The following is a 23,217-nucleotide window of genomic DNA, read 5'->3' as shown; positions in this document are numbered from 1 at the left end:
TTCAATTTCCTCGAGAACGAGGATGGATACGAACAGAAGCGAGTGGTCTCGTGTTGTAAGATTCGCAAGATTAATCCCGATTAGCCTTAATCGATGTTGGATAGTAGTGTACTTCCTCGCTCGATCAATTTATCCAAATATAGATTGGATAACGATCACGATCGATGCGTGACACAGCCGCAACAACGGTCTGTAGTAGATTCGCGCATTAACCATTAATGTGTGGATACACTGAGAAATAGTAACGTTCTAAAAAGGAGAGTTGTACGTCATATCGAGAGAAAGCCATTTCTCGCAACGTATTATTTTTTATTTCTTTATCGTACATCTCGTTTCTGCTCAAAATATCTTATCGATCTTTCGCTCGACGGTCGACATAATCCGCGTTATAGAAAAGTCCTATTTATATGTCCTACTTATATATTTTATTCTGATGTATCGTGACAATTCTCCTTTTCGCTTAAAATTTTAATCGCTAATTCTGAACAATTAAAAAAATTTCTTTATTTTAAATATTCTATTTTTTATTCTTAAAAAACAATTGTATTTCGAGATTACATCGATATTTAATTTTCGCAAAAAAACATAAATCGTGCATCATTATTTGATCCAACGGAAGAATAATTTCAGAATAATTGATTCAAAACAATCACACAAATTATATCGATATTTTGATACAGCAAAAGGAGCAAAGTTCTGTGATATCTACGCCAATGCGAGACACTGAACGAGGGGCGGCAGGAGCACTAGTAGCGTAGTTAGGGGTGGCTCGGTAGGGATGCTTTAGGGTGAGATTTAGTACCAACCTCCGTCGCTTAGTCTACCCATCCTGTGTATAGTGTACGTAGTGCATGTCCCGAGAGTCGAACTATAGTCGATACTCGGGAGAGAAATACCAAACCACCACGAAACACTATCCACGACGATTCATATTAGTCCTCGCTTATGATACGTAGAGTGTCTCGCAAACGAAAGTGACGTGTCGTCGCTTGCAACACGTCGATACTTAGCGGGGAAGTAGCGTTAACGCATCACGCCGAGTGGATGCTACGATTCGTTCTTCGGTAACGCGGCTACGAGAACGATGACAAAAGGCATCCGCGTATCTTAAATTATTAAACACGCTCGACACGCGCTTAAATTCGCGGTGACTAAAATCGTGCGACGTTAAGGCGAGACGTTATCCGTCGTCCCGAGGCTCGCCCCACTTACTGTTATCTTATATGGCGGTACTTAGGGTGCATTACCCGAATACGAAGGTACCGAGCCCCGAAATTTCTATTAGTTCGAGCGAACACGAGGAGCAGGAGGAAGGAAACCACTTCACGAAATAGGACCCTTAAGTTACCGAGGGGGAGCGACGTGAAAGAATCCCGGGACAACTTCCTGCGGCTCGATATATATGCCCGGAGCCCTTCGATGTTACCAGGACCGAACTCGTATCTCTGTCCCTTTTCGAGAACCCCTGATTGTTACTAAAACATATCCCTGCTCTTGTAATATCGCTACGTCCTACAAGGATCGCCGGTATCTATCTCAACACACATTACACTTTATCCCGGTACAAATTTCTGGAAGGGAATTTTTATTTATAATTGTTAAATCATTCAATATTTTTTTATTTATTATTATTATTATATATTATTATTATTATTATTTATTATTATACGAATATATTATATTATTATAATATAATTATTATATATTTATTATTTATTATTATTATTATACGAATATAAGGAAAATAAATAGCAGTATGAAAAAGTGGCCAAAAATGGAATGGAATGGATTTCAATAAATATATATAACTATTTCACTTGAGTATTTAACAATTATATGTGTAGTTACGTATTTAACAATCCATTTTCAAGGACGATTTTCTACAAACGCTTCGAAAAAATATTCTGTTTTCGCTCGCTTATTCTCGCAGCACTTTTGGCTTGACTGAAGGATTCACACGGATGTTTGGCCAACGTCTTCCGTAACGGTAGTCGTTCTGAGGCTCCGAAAGACAACTCCAGAGCACTCGGAGGGATAGAACGAGGGATTGTAGCTCGTTTTGTGAGTAAAGAAGAGGGAAGAAGGAAGAGGTGGAGCGAGGGACGGGTATCCTTTCGGAGAGAATCCTCGGGGCCGAGAGGGGAGGTACGAGAGTCAAGTAAACTCAAGAACGGCGGCCTCTTTCATCCCCGAAACTTCAAAAGCCGTAGGAGAGCGTCTCCGCTGGTCGCGCCATATGCTGCCCTTCGAGAGGAGGTTTTCCCTTCTTTTTTTCCCCTTTCCGTCGTTCGCGATAATAAAATTCTAATCAGTTTTCCTGTATATCGCGCGGATAGTTTTCAAGGGCCTTGTAGGCGTGACGCCGCGCATCGATGGAAAAAGATAAGGGAAGAATGAGATCGTAATCTTCTCTGGAGCTCAAAGTTAATTAAGAATTCAGGTCGAAAAATGGAAATGGTATTTTCTGGGCCACTGATTCAAATACAACGCCCATATCTGATACTTAACGAGATGAAAACGCTAATCCGAGACAAGTTTTCGAGACATAAGAAATAAATTACGATAATAAGATAGATTTATTTTATGAAAAACATCTCTCTATTTAGAAAGAAAAATTCTGAACGCGTAAAATTAAATTATTATGGTTTAAGTAGGATGTCATCTTGTCAGAATCGATTAAATTCTTAACAGTAGCGTAACGCGCGATGTGTGCGCAAGAAAATTAAACGCATAATACGTAACGCAAATGCAGATACTAAGGAAAGATTTAAGAGACGCGGCATCCCTTAAATACACGCCGAAACAGATAATATAAGCTCGCTACAGAGTGCACGGGTTGTTTGCTCTGGGGACTGTTTGCACACACGATCTCGCGGCTTTCCGCCGGCACGAAACCTCTCGGGGGTGGACTGCTTCATCCCCGCGGGTCCGTTCACCGCCGGCCGTATATTCGATTTCCAGAACGACCTGTACCTTTCCGCCCCAGGCATGTTGGTTTTATGCTCCGACGGAGCTGTCATTTTATATTTTCCGATGGATTATAACCTGCGAAGCCACGTCATTCGAAGAGATAGGATATTTTATGACTAGATTTAATTGCTCTCATGATGTTACCTTTAATTCTATTTTTAAATTTATATCATCGTTTCCGAAAAACTCTATATTTTTTATTTACACTGATTGGACTGTCAATGTTATATAGAATTTTCGAGAAAACATTATTCCCGATATAGAACTTTGAGGAAAATTCAGTTGTTGATTCATAAGCGCAGTTTACTCGTCAAACTCTGCATCATCTACATATCCGATACGCAAAATGTAACAAACGCGTTTATCCAGAACTCATTAAAATTCTAACATTCATGTCGGATATACTCTGATATACTCGTACGTTCATATAATATACCTGACATAATACAAATAATTCGCTCCACGTAACACACGCGGGGCTTTGCATAATTTCGCAAGCCTCCCAAAGACCCGCATCAGTATCATCGAGGAAAATTACCGCCAAGTTTTCGATAACGTCTGGCCAGACAGCCAACAAATCATCGTGAGCTATCGGAGGGATAGAGAATCGAGGGAGACGATTGAAGATAGAGAGAGGAAGAGAGAGAGAGGAGGGGGGGAGAGAGAGAGAGAGAGCTATCCCCGAATTTCACAGCCCGCTACGCCACAAATGAAGCACACTTGGGTGGTGCTCGATTTAGCTCGTATCATCCCGCACCCTCGACTGAGCTCTACGCATCGAGCAAACACTGCCACGCATGTAGAACAAACACACACACGCGACTATGTGTACACGGTCAATGAAGAGATATATGGATGTACGAGCGTGGTGGCTCGAAATCTTCGCACGCCTCGATCGCTCGCGAAAAAAAAGCGATCTCATCCCTTGGGAAAAATTATTCTCGCAGTATGTGCCTTCGCTTGGTACTTAATATTTTATGTAACACGTATCTTTTGAATTACGAAATAGTTGTAAGATACAGAAACATTGGCTGTCTAAAATATATATTAAAATCTTTGAAAATAAACTATCATTGTCATTCCTGTTATACATTTTTTTAAAAATAAAATAAAAGCATATAAAAAGTCAATAAAATATGTATATTATAAAAAGATTTATCAATAATAAAATTAATAAGCAATTAATGAAAAAAAAGAGAGAGATTCACCAAGATTCTTTTGTACAAAAATATATCCATTCACGAGCGAATTGATAGAAGATCAAGATGGGAGAATCCGTTTAACGTCATTGATATGTTAATTGGCTCGAAGTTCTCACCGCGGTCGTTAATCCCCCATGAAAACGATCGCAGGCTACACGAAGAGTACCCACTAGAGTAGAAAACCCTCGCGTACGAGCCACGTGACCCTTCGAAGGACAGTAGATAGCGGCCACTCGAAATTTCGTGCTGGTCTAAGGTAATAGATTAATAGTACGCGTCGGTGGCCGATGAAAGGGCGGTAGAAGTGGACGGGGTCGTCAAATATTGTACGCGCCATGAAAAACTCAGCCAACCATAGGATCGGCCGTATGGGCCACTTTTCAACCCTTCGTAGGACGCAACGTCTCCGCGTGTCGCGATGATATCTCTTAACGTTCCTCCTCCCTCCCCTAATGTACCACAAAAAATTTTCACTCTAATAAAACATACCGCCGTATTCTACACGAATGTGTGTATGACAATGAAATTAATATTTCAATTAAATTAACTGTGTAATACGCGTTAATTAAATGTTTAATTATTATATGATCACTTAATTAACAGGAATTTTATTACACAACTCGTCAAAAATAATTGTAATAAAATTTTAGCAAAAATTTTATTAGCGCTTACTTTCCAAACTTTGGGTCAAGAAAAATAAAAAATTCCCGGGTTATTCGCAGAATTGTTCTTTCTGTTCGTTACAAAGATGGCCGATTATGATTTGTGAGAAAGATTCTTTTCCACCCCGGCGTGCTGGTAATTATTATTGATACATTCCCGGTAATAATCTCGACGACCCAATTAATACTATCGGCATACCGATAAGCGCAGTTGCGATACACGCAATAATTTATCGCGATAATCCCACAATGACCGTAAACTATCGCTCACGCGTGCATTTTGGTCGGCTTGCACGGTATTTCGTATACTCCACGGCCCAACAACGGCCGCCGATGTATGGTACATCGCTGTAATCTGTAATGCTACAATAGGCTATCCTTCCGTATTAGAATAAAATTCACTTCGATACGAAACGAGGCATTGACAAATGGCGCGCGTGGCGAGTTATCTGAAATTACGCTTCTATAGGAAGCATAGAATCGATAAAAAGATTTATTGATAGAAACGAATAATACCATTAATGATTCTTAATTCACTAATTCACTAAATATTTAGTAAATTCATGTAAACATTATATATGTCCGTAGTAAAAAGAATAATAATTGTCATGTATATTAAAATTATTATTTAATGTAAAATCGACTTTTGCATCTCTTTAAAAATAGAATCGTCAAAGAATGAATTTTCTTTATCCGAAAGTATACAGTTAAACTGTTTGCGGAGATAAAACAAAAGTTCTTTCTCGACACGAAACCAAATCTCTTTATCGAGTTATTAGCGGTTTTCTCACAATGCATTTCTGCGATACGAATTAATTTACGTGGACAAACAAGGCGAGCGTACGCGATACCGTCGCTTTCGAAGGTAGAAAATATGTGTATAGATCGCATCCGATCTACCTCCTTCTCTCTGGCTCTTCACCCAGGCCGATCTCGCCGCCCCAACGACCACCGTCAACCCATCGGGTGGTTTACCCGGTGTAAGTCGACAACTCACTCCATAAACCCGAGGCGCTCTGTGTACTCTGTACACTGCGGTGAGTTTGCACGAGACGCGAGCGAGCGAGAAGAATGGGATGAGTGACGGAAAAGCCGCGAAAATAATCAAAGTTGCAAATAAATCTATTTAGCTCTTGCATTAAAATCTATTAAAGGGATACACTCTTGCGGAAACACGAAAAATACGATATAATAATTTTGTTTTTTTTTTTAATCTCGCGTTCGCGAAAATTTATAATAATTTCAACACATGTGTGACGAAAATTACAGATTGCTGCAGTGACGTAAATATAACAGGGGCCAATATCCTCGTGGCAGAGAGATTCTCGGATTCATCTCTTTGGGAAGCTATAATTTACCGAGAAGTAACGGTACCCGCGAAAAAATCATCACGATCTGCTCTCCAACCGTTGTAATATAACACAATTACATCTTTGTACAAGATGACGAGTACCTGCACGCCCGGGATTTACATTTTACCGTATGTATCTTGCGTGCCGTTGCAACCTTCCAAATTGGAATGCGAATGACGCAGTCACCTCGCGTTTCGCAAATATAAAATGTGATTAAACGCAAATACATTCTCCCGCGAAACAGTCTAAAACTCGCTCACATGATTTCAGTTACACGCGCGCCAAATATTTAAATACCACTTTGTATCTGATAAATAATTTCTTTCGTCATTAGTTGTCCGCCATGACATAAAATTACAAATTAAAACACTACCAAACACAATCGACTTTATAAGTCTGTATCTACGTTCTCTCTCTTCGTGCGTTATATTCATTCCGAAATAACTTTTATGTCTTAAGCTCAGGGTGACATATACGGCCCATTGTAATCGCAAAGGTTACAGTTAGTCTACTTTCAGTTAGTAATAAAATTGTCAGCGTATCTAGAGAGAGAGTAAGCGTGCACACGTGCCGCTACGAAAACCGATGAAAGAAAGAACGGGAAGAAGGATGAGATTGGAGTACAAAAGGATCCGGACAATACCGAGCGACACGAAAAGCACTTACCGATTCCGATAAGGGGAGGCCGATTGATTGCCGCGAAACGCGCTCGTATGCATCTCGCATGATTTCAACATGCGAAATTACGACCTCCGCATGACTATTACCGTGACGAAACGCGCGCTCTACAGAAATAAAAAAAAGGTCAGATTTCTCTCCCAGCGCGCGCCCGCGTGTTACCCGCCTTACGTCACCGCTATTTCCAATAATAGCGTATAAAGACGACGAAAAAGCATACTAAACACTCCGCAGACACTTCCACCAGTGGAACCATGTTGCTCATTTAATTTTTAACAATACAACTCTATAGAACTGCAAGAATAAAATAAATCCATAATTTGTAAGATCCACTGTTGATTTTAGTCAAGAATCGCGCGCGAACTCGTCATTAGTTTGCTACTTTCTCCAACCATCTTCATCACAAAGCGCGCTTTCTCGTTTCCGAAAGAAGCACGAAGTAATCGAGTAAACAAATGCAAAGGGGGTCGAAGTAGCGTGTGCCATGAAAGGACCGGAGAAAGGCGAGAGAAGGAGAAAGAGGGTTGAGAGGAACTATGTGGTTGGGCGAGAGTGCACACCGCGAGGAGAGAGGTAGTTGGTGTGCTACACCAGCAACAGGTGCCCGTCAAACAACGTTCAACGAACGTCTCTAGCAGCGCGAAGCCGCCTCTCTTTCCGCCCCGCGCACTCTTCCTCTTCTTTCTCCTTCTTCCGCCGGGCTCGCTTCGCACGCGATTCTCGATAATTGATTCGCTGACGAGACAGCAGGACATACTCCTGTCGGATCCGCGCGCGCGATACAAGCCGTAGAGAGAGAGAGTAAGATTCCAGGGTGTGCTATTCGTCGACATCGTTTCACGCTCGATAAATCTCGCTCTCGGCCACCGATAAATAATTCCCCCGCGCATCACGCGCGGCTTCATATTACGCAATCATCGAGATTATCTCCTCCCATTGCGCGAATTACAAAACAGCACCGAGGAATAAAATTTCGGGCTCTTCATGCTTTAAAATGTTGTAAACATGGAGAATCCATTACACGTAATTTTCTCTATCGCGCTGCCTGTCTTCATCGAATTCCTTGATCAATTTAGAGAGAATCAATTCTCCTATTTTTTTTCATTTACTGCACAGTGCTTAAAATTCCTCAGATTCTAATTAGAGATAAAAATTCTTCAAATTAGGGACATGAGATAAAGACGTATACTCTATCTTTACGTCTTTAAAAAAATGTCCTGAAACTTTAATAAACACTTTTCTCTCTCTCCTTCTTTTTTTATCATCAAAGATCGAATATATAAAATGGGAAGTCGTTTTCTCGTTTTTCATGTATTAAGCAACGTTCGAAAAAATAGCAATATAACTAGAACCTATAATTTAAGATCCTTTTCAAAATGCATATACCGCCAAAGGATTCAACCACATAATCTCATAAAGGGCGGAAACGTCAAGGAAAAAAACGCCGGACTCTATGGCGCCTCTTAAACGAGACTCAAGTTTTCGAAATGGTCCCTCCACGATCATTACAAAATGCGAGAGATGTGCGATTAAATAAATATCATGGCCCTCCTTGCAACGTCAACGATGAACATGTCAATATCAATGAAATTCTCGTCGAAAATCGAAAAATTTGCGGCTGTATCTTTCTCATCTAAAAGCGCAGAAAAACGTCTATTTCATTAAAAAAGAAATAGAAAAAATCTTCGATGCTATTTCTAGAAAAAAAATCGTTAAGTATCGTTTTTTAGAATAGCAAAGATTTTTTTTCAATGAAAAATTCAGTTTGCGATGAATTTCATTGATATTGATATTTTCATTGCTGACATTGCCATGTTTGTTTTATATTAATTTTACTCGATTCCAAAAATTGTAAATATTTCAGATTTAGATTTGAAAATGTTTGCTCGAACAATTTTCACAAAATCATCTCGCTGAATTATCGATTTTTACTGAGAGACGAAAATGTCGAAAGCAAAAGCGTATCTTTCGTCGAGAATGGTTTTATGGAATGTGCTGGTAATAAAATACGATCAAACTTTGCCGTGCAATTACATACGTAATATTCTGTCAGCGCGAGTAGAGAAAGAAAGACCATTAAAAGATTTATCCATTAATTAATAAGTAAACCGGGCGTTTCCTCCTCGATTTTCATCGGAGATATTTTCGTTTTGTACGATGAGCAAGAGAACGACAATAAATGTCCGGTGATTGTGGATCTTACGAGGCAATTAAACGTAAAACCTTCAATTTGACTTTGAACATTTCGAAAGTATGCGATTATTCCATTAGTCTGATATGTTCGCAGAAGGCACACAATTAACCGGAACATATCGAATCCGAAATTACCGCTGCAAAGCAACAAACTTTAATGACAGGTACAGACAATGCGAAAGAGAAAGAGAGAGAATAGCAAAAACCGAATTAAAATCTCAGGTGAATATGCTACGATTAAGAAATTAAACTCAAAGTTAAACGGTAACCTCACCTGGTGTAAAGCAAGCGTGTATTGGACGTACTGCATAAATGAATAATCTTCGCTTTAATAAGGTGACGCGTAAAAACTTTAAAATATCACTCTAATTAGGGCTATCCGAAACAAACACCTGCCCTCTCCGGTAAAACCAGTATTGCTCGTGCTACGACTCGAAACGTGTGCACACGTATGTCCGTGAATGTCAAAAGATATACTACGTTGCCACTGAATTCGTCCCGAAAGTTCCTTCGCGAACGCAATAAGAGGAGGCACGAATCCCGCAGAAGTGAACTCGATCGCGGACCATAAGGACAACGACATAAGCGCCGTAAAATATGAGATAATACGATACCATCGCATTGAATATGCGCGGCAAGTGTGTTAATATCACGTATTAAAAAGAAACGGTCCATTGCGAGAAGAGAAACAGGCAGCGTTCGACGGACGGCGCGTGTAAATTCGTGCCACTTATACGGCAGCCTCGTTATCGGATCGGATCGGATCGGAGGCCTTCCAGAGGCTCCCAGGAAATTCCACGAAGCCACGAATTAGTGTGAAACCCATCCGGGGCGCCCGTGGGGCCGGGATGCATCTATACACGGCGGGGTACGGAAGACATTTTGGAAGCGAGGGGGAGGAGGGGCAGGAGAGGGGTACCTGTGTGTATGTGTGCGCCGCCACCGCTGCTGCTGCACGGTCTGGCGACCGCAGCACGCGACACCATATGGTCTGCCGTGACCTCCGTGCACACAAACACACGGAGCCCCCTGAAAAAGACTCGCGGAATTGAGGGATCCTAACCGAATCGGCCGATGCACCATCCTCGAGCGCACGCCCCGAAGATTGCCCCTTCGATAAAAACGCGACGGAAATTCGCCTAAAGCGGCCACCGAAACTCTTGCCGAGAAATTAAGAACAATGTGCGGATGCGTAGCGTATCCTGCAACCACCGGATGTCCTTTCAGCCAAAGATATTGAGGCTTGGATTAAAAAAAAAAAAGTAGCAATTGCCTCGATTTTGAAACGCGTAGTTATCAAAATTGAAGCTTTACAGGATTGATAAAAGTAAAAAAAATACATGTATGTGATACAACGATCAACTTGAAAATTTTCCTCGAAACTTTGGATAATTAAACATTTAAGACGTATGTTCTTATTCTCGCAGAGATGCATGTTTGAAAATGAAAAATTCTTGGCTATGTAGAAAAATCGACCGCGAACTCATCGCAGGATTTATGAGCTGAGAGGTCGTCCGAGCGATTCCGGAACAAGCGCTGTATAGATTTACTGCGATAGCTAGGATACATACGATCAAACGCAGTGGACGCGTTGATTATGCGAGTCAGTGACCCGTTGTCGGGCCGAAAATTACGAGGCGAACTGCGGGACGGCCTTTCGACGCTACGCGGAGGGTTATTTATTCCCTTCGGAAACGACGTGAAATGTTTTTTTAACACCGCCACCGGCGACGGTGGCGACGGGCACGTTCGAGAGGGCTCAAAATGGGGGGCAAGCGGAGAGAGAGAGAGAGAGAGAGAGAGAGAGAGAGAGAGAGAGAGACAGAGACAGAGAGAAAGAGAGGAAACGCAGGGACAGCGGACGGTGCTAACGATAAGTGAAACTCCCGTAGGAGTCACTCGGGACGATGGTTACAGCACCCTCGAGGACGCCGTCGGTGCCTATATCCTAATAGAAACGTAATCGCGTAGTTTTGCCCGCTGAATAAATCATCGCGGGGGCTTATATGAACGAGGGAATGTCGTGGATTAGCAGCGATCTTCGCCGTTGGGGCACTCATGGATTTATCCTATTCTTTTCCGCTTATTTATTATTGTTTCCATTTACGTTACTGCATAATGCGACAACGTATCAAGTAAATTCGTTTTTATTACATAATCATATACATCAGTGATTCTAGATCTCTCCTTTCTCTCCTCTCCTCTCTCTCTCTCTCTCTCTCTCTGCTACGAATATTTTTGGAGATACGTAAAAGTAAATTAAGAGTGATTAATTGCGGCAAAATAATACGAGTCTTTTGTTTCTTAATTACGGGGAACTTTCTTCTTTTCATATGCTTTGCGACTATGGCACTTTCAAATTTTCCACGAATTTTCCACAGCGAGAAAGGAGAAAACATCTTATTGACAGTTCTGTACGATTTTTATTTGCTAATAAATTAATTAAAATGGAAAGAATTTACAACTGCATCGGAAGATAATTTGCTTCTTTCTGAACAAAAGTCAGGCAAGATGAACGATAAATATTGAATTTCGCACAATCGATCGATATTTTATCTATTTGTGCAAAAGGCTCGAAAGCTATCACTCTTTCTAGCGTGCGTGGGTGTACGCGCGTCATTTACGAGATGCCGCGGCTCGCTCGTTCCCCGTGCTAGTTTACACGAGACTCTAAATAACAAATTTGACGCGGCTCGATTGTTGTTTAATTTTTTCGGATCTTTGTTTACGCGACATGAGACATTGAATTGCAAACTGTCACTTGTAATAGTAATCCGCGCGTCCGTAACGGGTGTCAAATTTCCTACGTGTATACATATCTATCCGCAGACAGTCTATTATTCAACTTTTCGAACACATAAAAAGTGTATGAAGAGATATATTTATAATTATAAAATGTATATAAAATGTGTGTAATATTTTTAATTTTAATATAATATATACTTAATATTATTAACTTTTATTGTTATATAATAAATTACAAAATGTCTTGAATGATGAATAAGTTTAGTCTTTTCTACGTAAAATCAGAAAACTTTAGGCGGACCGACTCAAAGCTCTTGGGGTAAATATCACGAAACGTTGGCGTTTCATATGGGATGGTAAAATCATCATCCTTAATAACGTTGCTCATAAAGATTACGATCGCGAGCATCGTCCGAGTTCAACCGAACGTCCCTCGTTCTCGCATGAGATGCGAGCAAAAACTTAATTTACGAGTTAACTCAATTACGCATATAAAATTACGATATACTACATCGTCTTTATAATACTCACCCAATGTTGCGTTGCTACTACTTCTCCTTCCGGTCCGTCGAGGTTCTGTGGGAAAAAAATTAAAAATATCGTTAGAAAGACTGCAGATTAAATACATGAAAAATACGTTCACGTGATCGTTGTATGACACGCCGATATTCGAATGCAATATCTAAACGCGGCTGCTATCGATTGTGAGATTCAAGAGCTGCCTAATCATTGATCGAGTGAGTCACGCTTGTTTTCGACGCCTCGTTGGAGGCTCCCGTATATACGATGTCGCGAAAAAGAACAAAACTGATCGAAATATGTTTAATTTTGTATAATGAATAATGAAATTATTATATTGCATGATCAAAAAAGATTTTTAATAGTAATTTACAATAACTATGATAAATGAATATAAATATCGAGAGTACTTACGTCTTTCTTTCTCTTTACAGTTGCAGCACCTGAAATCATAACAAAATCTATATTAAAAAAAAAAATAATTTCTCAAGAATAATTCTTTTATAATAAAGCATATAAAAGGGGAGAGGGAAGGAAGGAGAGAGAAAGGGGGGGAGGGAAGAAAAGAAAGGAAACAGACAGAGAAAGAGAGAGATAAATATATATAAACATATTAATAAAAATTAAAGAATTTGAAACACGCATTTTTCTGTTAATTTCTGCGTCCCTCTGTTTTCTTTATCTCGATAAAGATAATGCGATAACAAAGGACTCACCGCCAGCGGGATTAGGTAATCGTGCGCCGTTGGTACCAATGGGGGTCGCTGGATTCACGACGGGGGTAGGGGTACTCACGGTACCTACAGTAACCGGTACACCCCTGGCCCCGAACGGAAAATACGGCGAATCCGGGGAATAGGTGGCGCCCTCGACGCCACCACTGCCCCCGCTTCCACCGCCGCCACCCCCGCCGCCTCCACCTGGTCCCCCGCCTGGTCCACCCGCTGTAGGACCGAATGCACCACCGCCATATGCCTGAAACAGAAATCGAAACATGTTCTTTTTTTTTCTCGATTTTTTTATTTACATCTCTGGTCGCGACAGCCATAATCGCGATATTGTGACAACGGATTATCGATATAATAATAATAACATAGGACGTATCGTTTATATAAATGTTCTAACCATGAAAAATAATAATCATTTCGATAAGAATGCTAGAAAATCGTACATTTTTAAAATATTAAAAAAACTTAAATTAATTTCAATTAGAAAAATAGTGCATCTGTTGCATACAATCACAAATTGCAATAGAAGAGAGAGAAAGGACGATGAAAGGGAAGAGAGGGCATGCGAAATGGAGGAAATGCGACAACGATAACTCGGAGGCGGCTTCAATAAATCATACATCGAAATCAATATTCCTTATCAGCTATAGCAGTTTAACGACTGTCGATTAGATATTGCTCTCTCTTCAGCGCTTTTGAAAAATTTAAATATACCATATTCATGTCGTTTCCATGGTTTGTAGGGCGTTTGTAAAAAAAGTAATAATTCAATGATATCTCTGCGAGTTATCATGAATAGGAAGAGCGTGCGAAATTAAAATTAGTTTACGGTGAATAATAGATGTGGGTCCAAGGTTTCTCACGTTCCACGTGTACACGATGACCTTTTGCGTAAGAAACAAGAAAACGTAACATATTGCGCATTAATGTGTTTGACAAAAATCATCGATGGGTAACGATCTTTGTTTCATGCAATGAAAATTTCAGAAAGTAATAAATATACTTTTTTTGACAATTTTTACGGAAAAACAAGACAGATGTTTTAAAGCCGTTTTTTTCTAAAATACATGCGCGTCTCTTGATATGCCGTATATACATAAATACATAGTCACGGATAAGAGAGAAAAAGTGTGTGTGTGTGTAAGTGATATTAAAGTTGAAGATGATGACGCTCAACCGCGTGAAGATATATTTGTTCCATTTCATTCGTGATTCTCATTATTGCTACTATACATACATATAATATGTTAAATGTTAATTGATAAATTAATCAAGATGTGATATCAATATGATAAATAAATAAGTTAATTTTTAACTAGCAAAGATAAATTAATATCTTTAAAAAGAATGAATTAATCAAATGCATATTGCTTCTCGGAAAGCCACGTTATGTTTATCGATAAATAATAAGTTTTCTAAAAAGACATCTAAAGGCGACAGGAAATGAGAACCGCTCCCCGAAATTATCACCCGAGGTAAAGTTTTGGGATTATGTCGGGGTTGCCGGAGAAGGAGAGCGGCGCGAAGCGAGTAACTTTTTCTCAGATAAATTCGCTCCTACGACTGCAATAATTATTACACTCCTATTTCTTATATAATCCCGCTTCGTTTGGAGATTCAAGTCGCTCGCGCAACAAAGGAAGAGATCTCGAATATTCTCGAACTTTTCTCTCGCGCGTCGCCCGACTCGAATGGGGAAAAAACAAAGCACGATGGCGGAAAAATCGCTGCGAGTCGCTTTGTTGTGTGAAGGTCAATATCAAAAGATCACTCACCATTCCATTGTCTATCGTGGAACCATACGGCGTTTGAAAGCTTGATTTTTCTGAAACAGATAAAACAAATTATAAAGATCAATTATAAGGAAGCAACAAGCTCTTTTCCATTCAAAAAAAAAATGAATTAATTTAAAGAAAATTTTTAAGCCTCGCAGTTCATATCTTATACGTGTATAGTGTCTACGTATAAAAAAATTTCGTTAAGTATGTGTGTTTTATAGGTATATTTATTACTATATATAAAAGTTATATTTTTTCATAGTGTAAATTATATCGAATGTTATATTAAACGTGCGGATCATAACGATACGTGTACAAAGCAGCTACATAAATTTATCATCCCGCTCGCGTAATCCTTCGACCAATAAAAGCACAGACGTCCCGCGCGATGCTAAAAGGAAAACAAAGGAGGAGGATATTTGAAAAATATCCGCAGTATTGGAGAAGGGGGAGGGGGAAATGGGATGGGGGGACAGAAAAAAAAAAGAATATATTCCACATCTTACAGTCCGCAGTATTCTTGGCGCGTGAGTCGCCGAGCGAAAAGGGGAGCGAAAAGAAAGTTCCTCTCTCGAGAAGAGTCGATGCAAAATTAATGTCGGGCATAAATTCGCGATGCGTCTTTATAAATCAAAACCGCGATCGCGTTAAGAATCCGTACGCGGGGATATATATACATGCGCGTTTTCCACGCTGCGGCCGCAGTACGCACGCGGAATAAACAACGAGATAAACATTACGAGGTTGCCGCAGTCCGGGGCTTCATCCGTTATTAATGCCCACCCCGTACACGTATAACGTAGGAGCGCGAATCTATGCACGAGGTGCGCCATGTCTTGCGGAGAATTTATGGGGATCGGTTGGATTTACGTTTCGAAAACCGCCCGGAAAGAATTGCAGGGCGACGTATTGCCGCATCAAGATTAATTTTCATTCGACGAGATACGCACCAGCAAGTACCCTTTCGTATTATCCGCAAGCAACTCTATTTCCTCTCTCATCGCATTAAAATTGTACTAAAATGTTCACATCTCGATTTAAAATTAACGTCTCGTGTAAACTGTAATGTCGTCAATATATCTCGATGTATAAAGAAATCTGTATCATATTACGATTAAAATTAATAGAAGACATTATAAATTAAAAATTTAATTTAGAGTACATATAAAATAGATATCATTGCATTGCAATCTTTTTTTTAATCATATCCTAGAGATTCTTTAACGCTCAGAATTCGATGTCCTAGAAGATAACGAAACATATTGTAGGCTGAAATTCGGAAGACCGGAGCGATACCGGGATTCTCGCGTACATACACAGACATACGTATGAGCGCATACGCATCGCGAGCATGCATATAACAATTATAGAGAGTACGGTCGCGCGTAGACGATAGGGCGAGTGTCCTCGGACGGCACACGATCGTTCGAGATAACTATGAATCCTAACAGTTTCGGCTTGCTCGTGACATGTTTGCCGAAGCGTGCGGCACCGACTCCGCAATATCATGCATCAAAGGACAAGCTAAACCATGGTCCATCGTGTCATCCTCAGAGCCGGCGCAAGCCCGCTCGACCGTTATGACGTAGTGCTGAGCGCCGGGCCTCCATGTCACGACTAGTTCGTCTTCCGCGTTGCCTCTGCCGCCGTCATCCGTTCGGTAATTGTTCGATGAAGAATTAGCCGGGAATTAGCTGGTTGCGGGTGCCGCCCCGATACGGACCGCACGGGTGTCGTATGAGGAACGATCGCGATTTACACCCAGACTAATGTCAAGGACGCGTATCTCGAGGAATTTTATTTTAAAGATATTTCGGATATATAATTTTTTTACACGCTATAATAAATAATATTTAATCACATTATACAGGGTGTTTCTTAATAAGTGCGAAAAATTTTAGATGATTCTTTGTCGAAAATTAAGGGGGGGTTTTTCATATAAACATATACTTCTACACCCCTTCTTCTCGAGTTACACTCCTTCAAAAATGGGGGTAAAAATTAGGTTTTTATTTTTTAGGTTTTTAGGTTTTTATTATAATTTTGTTTTTGTTCCAGTTTTCCCAACATTTACTCTAATTTTACTTTTATTTTAAAATTTAACTTCTCGTTATTTGAAATCTATGCTATTTAGCATCGTACTGTGCACGATAACATATTTTAATTTTTTTCTTGAAAACTACTGATTTTATGAAAAAAATGAAAGAAATAAAAAAGTTTCTAAATAAATAAAACTTTTTAATGCATATTTTTAGATGATCATATTCCGGCCTATTAAAAAGTTCTAATAAAAAAATTGAATAGGGATTGCTAGTTTCATCCCCTTATAACAATACGGAAGGCTGAGAAAAATATTAATAAATAACATTTTTCCTAGTAGAAAATATCCACTTAATTTCATTTAACTTGTTCCAAATTTGAAAAAAAAAAAAAAAAAAAATCTAATTTTTACTCCCATTTTTGTGTAACTCCATAAGGAGAGAAACACCCTATATATATATATATATAATGTACATTTAAAATCACATATATAAGTACGTTTTTATGGGAAAATGTTTCCTCACTGAATCTTTATCAAGGAACAATCTCTCTTTTCTTTTTTCGCGCTCAATTTTCCGTACACGTTCGAACAAACAAATAACCAGAAGTGGTAGATTAATGCGATATTTATTATAACGCGAACAAAGGGAAATGGTAGTCCGATATAAGGGATAAAAAAAGAACGAACGATGGCGTATTTAATCGATACAGAGTTTCTTATGCATCGATATGCACCGATAAATTCCGATGTGATAATATCTGTACGATGTTCGGACTACCATTAATACGATGTTACACCTCACGATTCGCGCGACACGACCTCGAAAACCGCTATATAGCAGATGATTCTCGACGGGCGACACGCGACCACAATGTGTTGGTCGTGTTCCGTTTCGCCGAAAATCCGCAAAGTACCAATCGCACAATAAAAGACATATGACATGGCCAAAGTTATTACATCGTAATTATTATAATTCACAATTATCCATTACGTTGTATCACGATTGGCAATTCACTTGGATAGTCTTACATAATTCTTTACATTTCTTGTAGTTTTGAGACATGTAATAAAATAATTAAGTTCATACAAGCCATGATAAAAGAAAGAAGATAGTAAAACCAAGATTCGACAAACATACAAGATTAATTGATTTGATAAATTCTCTCCCTCTCTCTTTCTCTCATTTGTCTTAATTATAAATTAAATAAGGTCACCGAGCTTTTAGTCAATTTTTAACGACCGAGCATCGTCGGTAGCCGCAATCGAATAAAAACTGGAACATGAAAAGTGAAGTATTGCGACACGTATATGCGCGCCGAGGCCAAAACTGTCGGACACTTTCAACGTTGACGATCTCGTAAAAAAGAGACATTCGCTCGTGTGGAGTGCGCGACGTCCCGGAACAAAAGTGCGCGCATAAAAAAAGCGGAGAACGCGAGAGCGACAAATAGACACGCATGAGCGTGAACGTACGCGGCTGCGACATCGAAGTACTCCGGGATATATATCTGCATTTCGCGGTCGCAAAAATATAGCTCTCGGCTAGAGATTTCGCGATTTAATGTCGGGGCGCCGAGAAGAGGTCGAGAAGCACTTCAGCGTTACGCGGTTTACCATTGAGGTTTACTACATGGTTGGGATTAACGACTAATTGCGGGAAAAACATCGTTTACGCGGCAACGAGCAGCCGCAGGGAGAAAACTGATTCGCCTGCGAATTTGCGAAAATCCAGGGACAACGAAAGCACGCACGAAAGGATAGCTACGCGGCCGAGATCGTGTTAAGAATGCTCGATCGAGTATGTTCAACACGGATGAGATGACCGTCTGGTCTTTAACTCTTTACCTTGCTGTAAGGCTTTTTTTCACTGAAAAATAATCCGCCGTCTACTCGTCCAGCTGGTTCTCTCGCTTCGAAGGAATTTCCTAATTTTATGCATGGGTTAACGAGCTATGTACCGTTGCATTTAAGTAAATTCAAGATCGGCCAAAAAATAATATTTTAAATAAAATATTTTAAATAATATTTAATTAATATTTATTTTAAATAAAATATTTTAAATAATATTTAAAATGTTTTAATGTTTATCTTGCAACCGCATAATAAATAATAATAATTATTTATGATATATTTGATATATACGTTATAGCTTTGCAAACCGTGAAAGAGTGGTAAGCAGATAAGAGAAAGAGAAGTTCAGGGACATTGGACGCACGTGTAACGAGATTCAAGGAGACCACCTCGTGTAAAACGAACGGCATACAGGTGAATCGCAGCAGCCGGTTTTCACGTTTCGCCGAAAGATAATTCAGACGGTTATCTCGCGCGTCGATCGTATCGTCCTTCTATCGTCTCGTGATCCCGCGGATCACCTGCCGAGAGCGTTCCTGCCCGCACGCACGCAGGTTATACACGTTGGCGTCATTCTAGCGCCAAGAAAAATCTCGCGGGACGTATCACGACAAAGGCGGAGGAGCTCGTAAAGCGGTAAAGGAAATAATTGAACACCTGCGCGCCGCGGCGGGCTTAATTCAATTAGCTCACCCGACAAATGCCCAACACTTTCTTTGTGCGCCCGATGTAAATTTTACAAACAGCTTTACAGGGGCCTGCCGCGTAAATCTGGATACACGGCGACCGGCTCCGACAACTTTGTGCACGCGCGGGGATTTTTTGAGAGATAAAACTGCCATTAAATATTTTAATTAAGTATTTTAATGTAACGCGATCAAGGGATAGCGAATAACGGAACTTTTTGAATAACGGAATTATTGATTACTGGAAAGCTGCATAACGACTCGATTGTGTCAATAACGGTTTCTTAAAATGAGAAACAATTTGAAATGTGCGTTTTAAATTGAACTTGTTTAATCTGAAGAAAAAAAATTGAATTTAGAAAATTTAGAAAATGAAAAAGTTCGGGAAACTATTATTTGTATAAAATTTTCTTGTTTTAATATTTATAATTGTGTCACAAATATTTATTTTTTTATGAATATTTATATTATAATGATATCGTTTAATTGTTTTTCACATATATTGATTCAAAAATATTTTCAGCAATTATTTTAAATTATCAATCTTTTGCTTTTGGGCCTTCGCTTTCATTAATTCCGTCACTGAATCGTCCCTACGGTCGAATTCGCGTGCGTATAGCCCAGTGCCACGCGACCCGAAAGGGTGTTCGAGGTTTCTGCAGGTAAAAACGAGAAGGAGGGCGGCGGATAAAGGAGCCAAGATCATTGAGGTATACAGAACAGCAGTAGCGGGGGACCCGCCACCCTCGGGGCCTACGACCCCGAAAAGAGGTGGGATACCTATAGGGTTTACCGAGGGAGTAAAGAATAGAATCAGACGAGAAAGACGAAAAAAAAACGAAAAGGGCTCAGGTAGCCATTGGTGCTCAACCGGGCTTGCGCCATTCCTATTATCTCGATTATTCTGATAAAGTTTTGCGAGTCAATTATTCACGAATTATTACAAGGAGAAATTAATGGCAAAGATAACCCCCCAAAAAAATTATAAATAAAAGACAGTAATAAAAACAGTCTAGAAGGTTGTAGAGGAATATATTTTTCCATAATTTTTTTAAAAAATATCTAAAGAATAATTAATTCGTAATAATAAAGATTTATTATATACAGGCAAAATGTAAAATAAAAATATCTAAAATTTAAGAAATGTGAGATATTTTTATGACTGCACAGGAAGTGCAATGCCTCTTAAATGATAGCCCTAGGACCCGAGAGAATCAGATCGCGGGTGCACATCCCTGTGCATCGTCGAAGCGAAGATAATCGAGATTCGAAAAGAACGCACACGCACATACAAATACGCCCTTCACTTTTAGACATTATATTTTTTGGCTCCGTATCTATACTAGTGATCTTCGTAGGACCCGAAAACCGCAGAGCACGACGGTCTCACGGGGCTTAGCGCGGAAGCGAGAGGAAACGGCGTTTCTCTCTCCAGGAGGCAAAAATTTTGTGAAGACAGACTTCTGGTCACGCTCCGATTTCCCCTTCCAACAAAAATCGAAAGAAACGTCGCGTGTGCCGACGGAAGCTCGCGGGAATACAAAAGCGGCACAGCAACTGGCCCAAAGGGAAAGAAATAATTTCGCCTCGCGAAGTTATCGCTGAGCTTTTACTATTTGAGAAGAAAACATCTTTGTATGTGAGATAATTAACAAGATTATTTCTTAATTTACGTTTCCTGTCTTTAAGATTTTATCTAATATTTTAATTAATTTAAAGAATCGTTTAATACATACATGCACACGCTTTAAAAAATATCTGATATTATCTCTAATATTAATTTCTGCCAGCAAATAATTTAATAATTCCGTTAGTAAAGCATTTCCTTTCAATAATTCCTTCTCCTAGTTGTATACCAAATAGAAATATATAAAATAATAATTTTTATATTTATAAGTAAAGATAAAAAATCGTAGGATCAAGGAGATGTGAAAATCGTGGAAGGAAGTAAAAGACTCCAACAACTTCGATACTGAATACTGATACCCGTATAAGCGTTATGGCGAGCAAGCAAACGAAAGAGCAGAAAGAAAGTGGTAGCGTGACAAAGTCGACGAGTAGCCGAGGGAGGAAGGAAGAGGGCGAACGAAAGATGGGGAGTAAGAGGAGGAATCGTCCGTTGCGCTGTTCAGGAGTAAACGGAACAGCGAAGGTGTATTTTGTGTAGGAGAAGGCTGCCTGCCACGCGACCATGGGGCCCCATAGTGGGGATGTCGGCGTGCCAAGGGGCCCGCGAGACCAAGACGACCGTGGGCCGCCGAGGGGGAGGAGAGGGCGGGCATGTGTATGTAGGGAGACAGAGGGAGGAGGAAGGTAGCGAGACGAAGGGGGGAATGCAGCAGCAGCAGCAGCAGCTGTCGCTGCCAGTGCCCCCCTTCGTGTTACCCTAGAAGGGGCCCACTGGAGGACATTGGCGCAGACCACGGGGGCCCCAGTGTATCTCAACCTGTCTCGTTGGTAAAATTACAAGACAACGTTGATGCTGTCTACATTTTCGTGGAATTTTACACGAATTGATCTTTGAAACAATCCAGAAAAATTCTTGATTTATACTAGAAAAGTAATTTCAATTTGTCTTACGATTAGAAGATATTAATTGATTAGTTGAAGATTTTTTATATAGAATTTTGCATAAAAAGGAAAAGAGAAAATATTTAACTATTATTTTATGTATCATATATGTAATTTTGTTTCTCGGTACTAATTTCAGGGATAAATTTCAGAAATAAGGATCATTAAACATTGCAAAACATATCAACATCTGATATATTTGATATCTCAAAGATAATAAATTCTGATATAAACGTAATTATAAACGTAATTACGACGTCAGTGCGATCCAGTTCTGCATCGAACAGTTGAATTTAATTCAAGTATTCGAGAATGTGGGTTAAACGCGAGTTGCATCATGCTCGTTGGTAAACGTTACACGTGGCGACGTTTACCACGTACTCGAGGAACGATCCTTAACATTCTCGATCGTCGCATAATATCGGACCGAAAATGAGAAGAGATCAGATCAATCGCTCGTGGCGATTCACGGCGAGTAAAAGTATGCTCGTTGTCGATTCCGTCGATCGGTGAAAACAGGGAGGAAACGTGTGTGCGAAATCGCGCGCATAAAAAAAGAAGAACAAGAGAGAGAGGGAAAAGGAGAGAGGAGGAAAGAGAGAGAGAGAATCCGAAGTGGCCAGAGTGCGTGCGCGCGCGTGCCGTCGTCGGCACGTGGCACACACGTGTTCCGGTTTCTCTTGGTCTCGCTCGCACTCACGGGCGACGCCTTTACGCGACGCTCTTGACACGCGTGTTCATTCACACGGCTCTACGAACGACAACGACACACGGCAGGACAACGAGGACGAGGATGAAGATACAAGAAGACCGAATCTTGATGGTTACCCTCTGGGATATACATTCAACAGGTGATCTCGCGGTATTTTCAACGCCATTTTTGCTTCCGCAATACCGCGATCGTAATAAAGCTCGAACTAATTAAGGAAAAGACGCGAATCTCTCCTTACGAAGAGTCGCCAGAGTTCGATTGAGTATATACAGAGAAATATCACTATATGTATACGTTATTTGTAGTGTGTTGATGTTGGCTTAAATTAAATTTTAATTTATTTCTCAGTTTCCTTAAATTCTCCAAAATTATCTAAACAAGATATACACACGCTTATAAAAGAAACGAAATAAATTAAAATGAAAATTACTTTTGATAGCAAAAAAGTGAACCGCGATATGTTTCTCTGCGTTCGACCGTGCGTTTCTCTCAACGGAATCTCGTGATCGTTTACCTAATTAGAAGCGAC

General features: G+C 39.9%; 1 protein-coding gene across 10 annotated transcripts in view; it reads right to left on the bottom strand.

Moving 5' to 3' along the window:
• The window catches only part of LOC145967350 (protein daughterless-like), a 118,265-nt gene that overhangs the window by 84,345 nt on the left and 10,703 nt on the right, over positions 1-23,217 (bottom strand). For all 10 annotated transcript variants that reach the window (XM_083092170.1, XM_083092164.1, XM_083092161.1 and 7 more), the window contains exons 3-6: positions 14,825-14,874; positions 13,038-13,296; positions 12,736-12,764; positions 12,334-12,378 (exon numbers count right to left, since the gene is read on the bottom strand). In XM_083092170.1, the coding sequence (XP_082948296.1) occupies positions 12,334-12,378; positions 12,736-12,764; positions 13,038-13,296; positions 14,825-14,874 (383 nt within the window). The remainder of the gene's footprint in view (positions 1-12,333; positions 12,379-12,735; positions 12,765-13,037; positions 13,297-14,824; positions 14,875-23,217) is intronic.

This window comes from Camponotus vicinus, unplaced genomic scaffold, assembly GCF_025532165.1.
Source record: "Camponotus vicinus isolate PSW18456_S1 unplaced genomic scaffold, iyCamVici1.0 SCAF_2, whole genome shotgun sequence".
Lineage (NCBI taxonomy): Eukaryota > Metazoa > Arthropoda > Insecta > Hymenoptera > Formicidae > Camponotus > Camponotus vicinus.
Note: the sequence above shows the minus strand (reverse complement) of the source record. Positions and strands in the feature narration are given on the sequence as shown.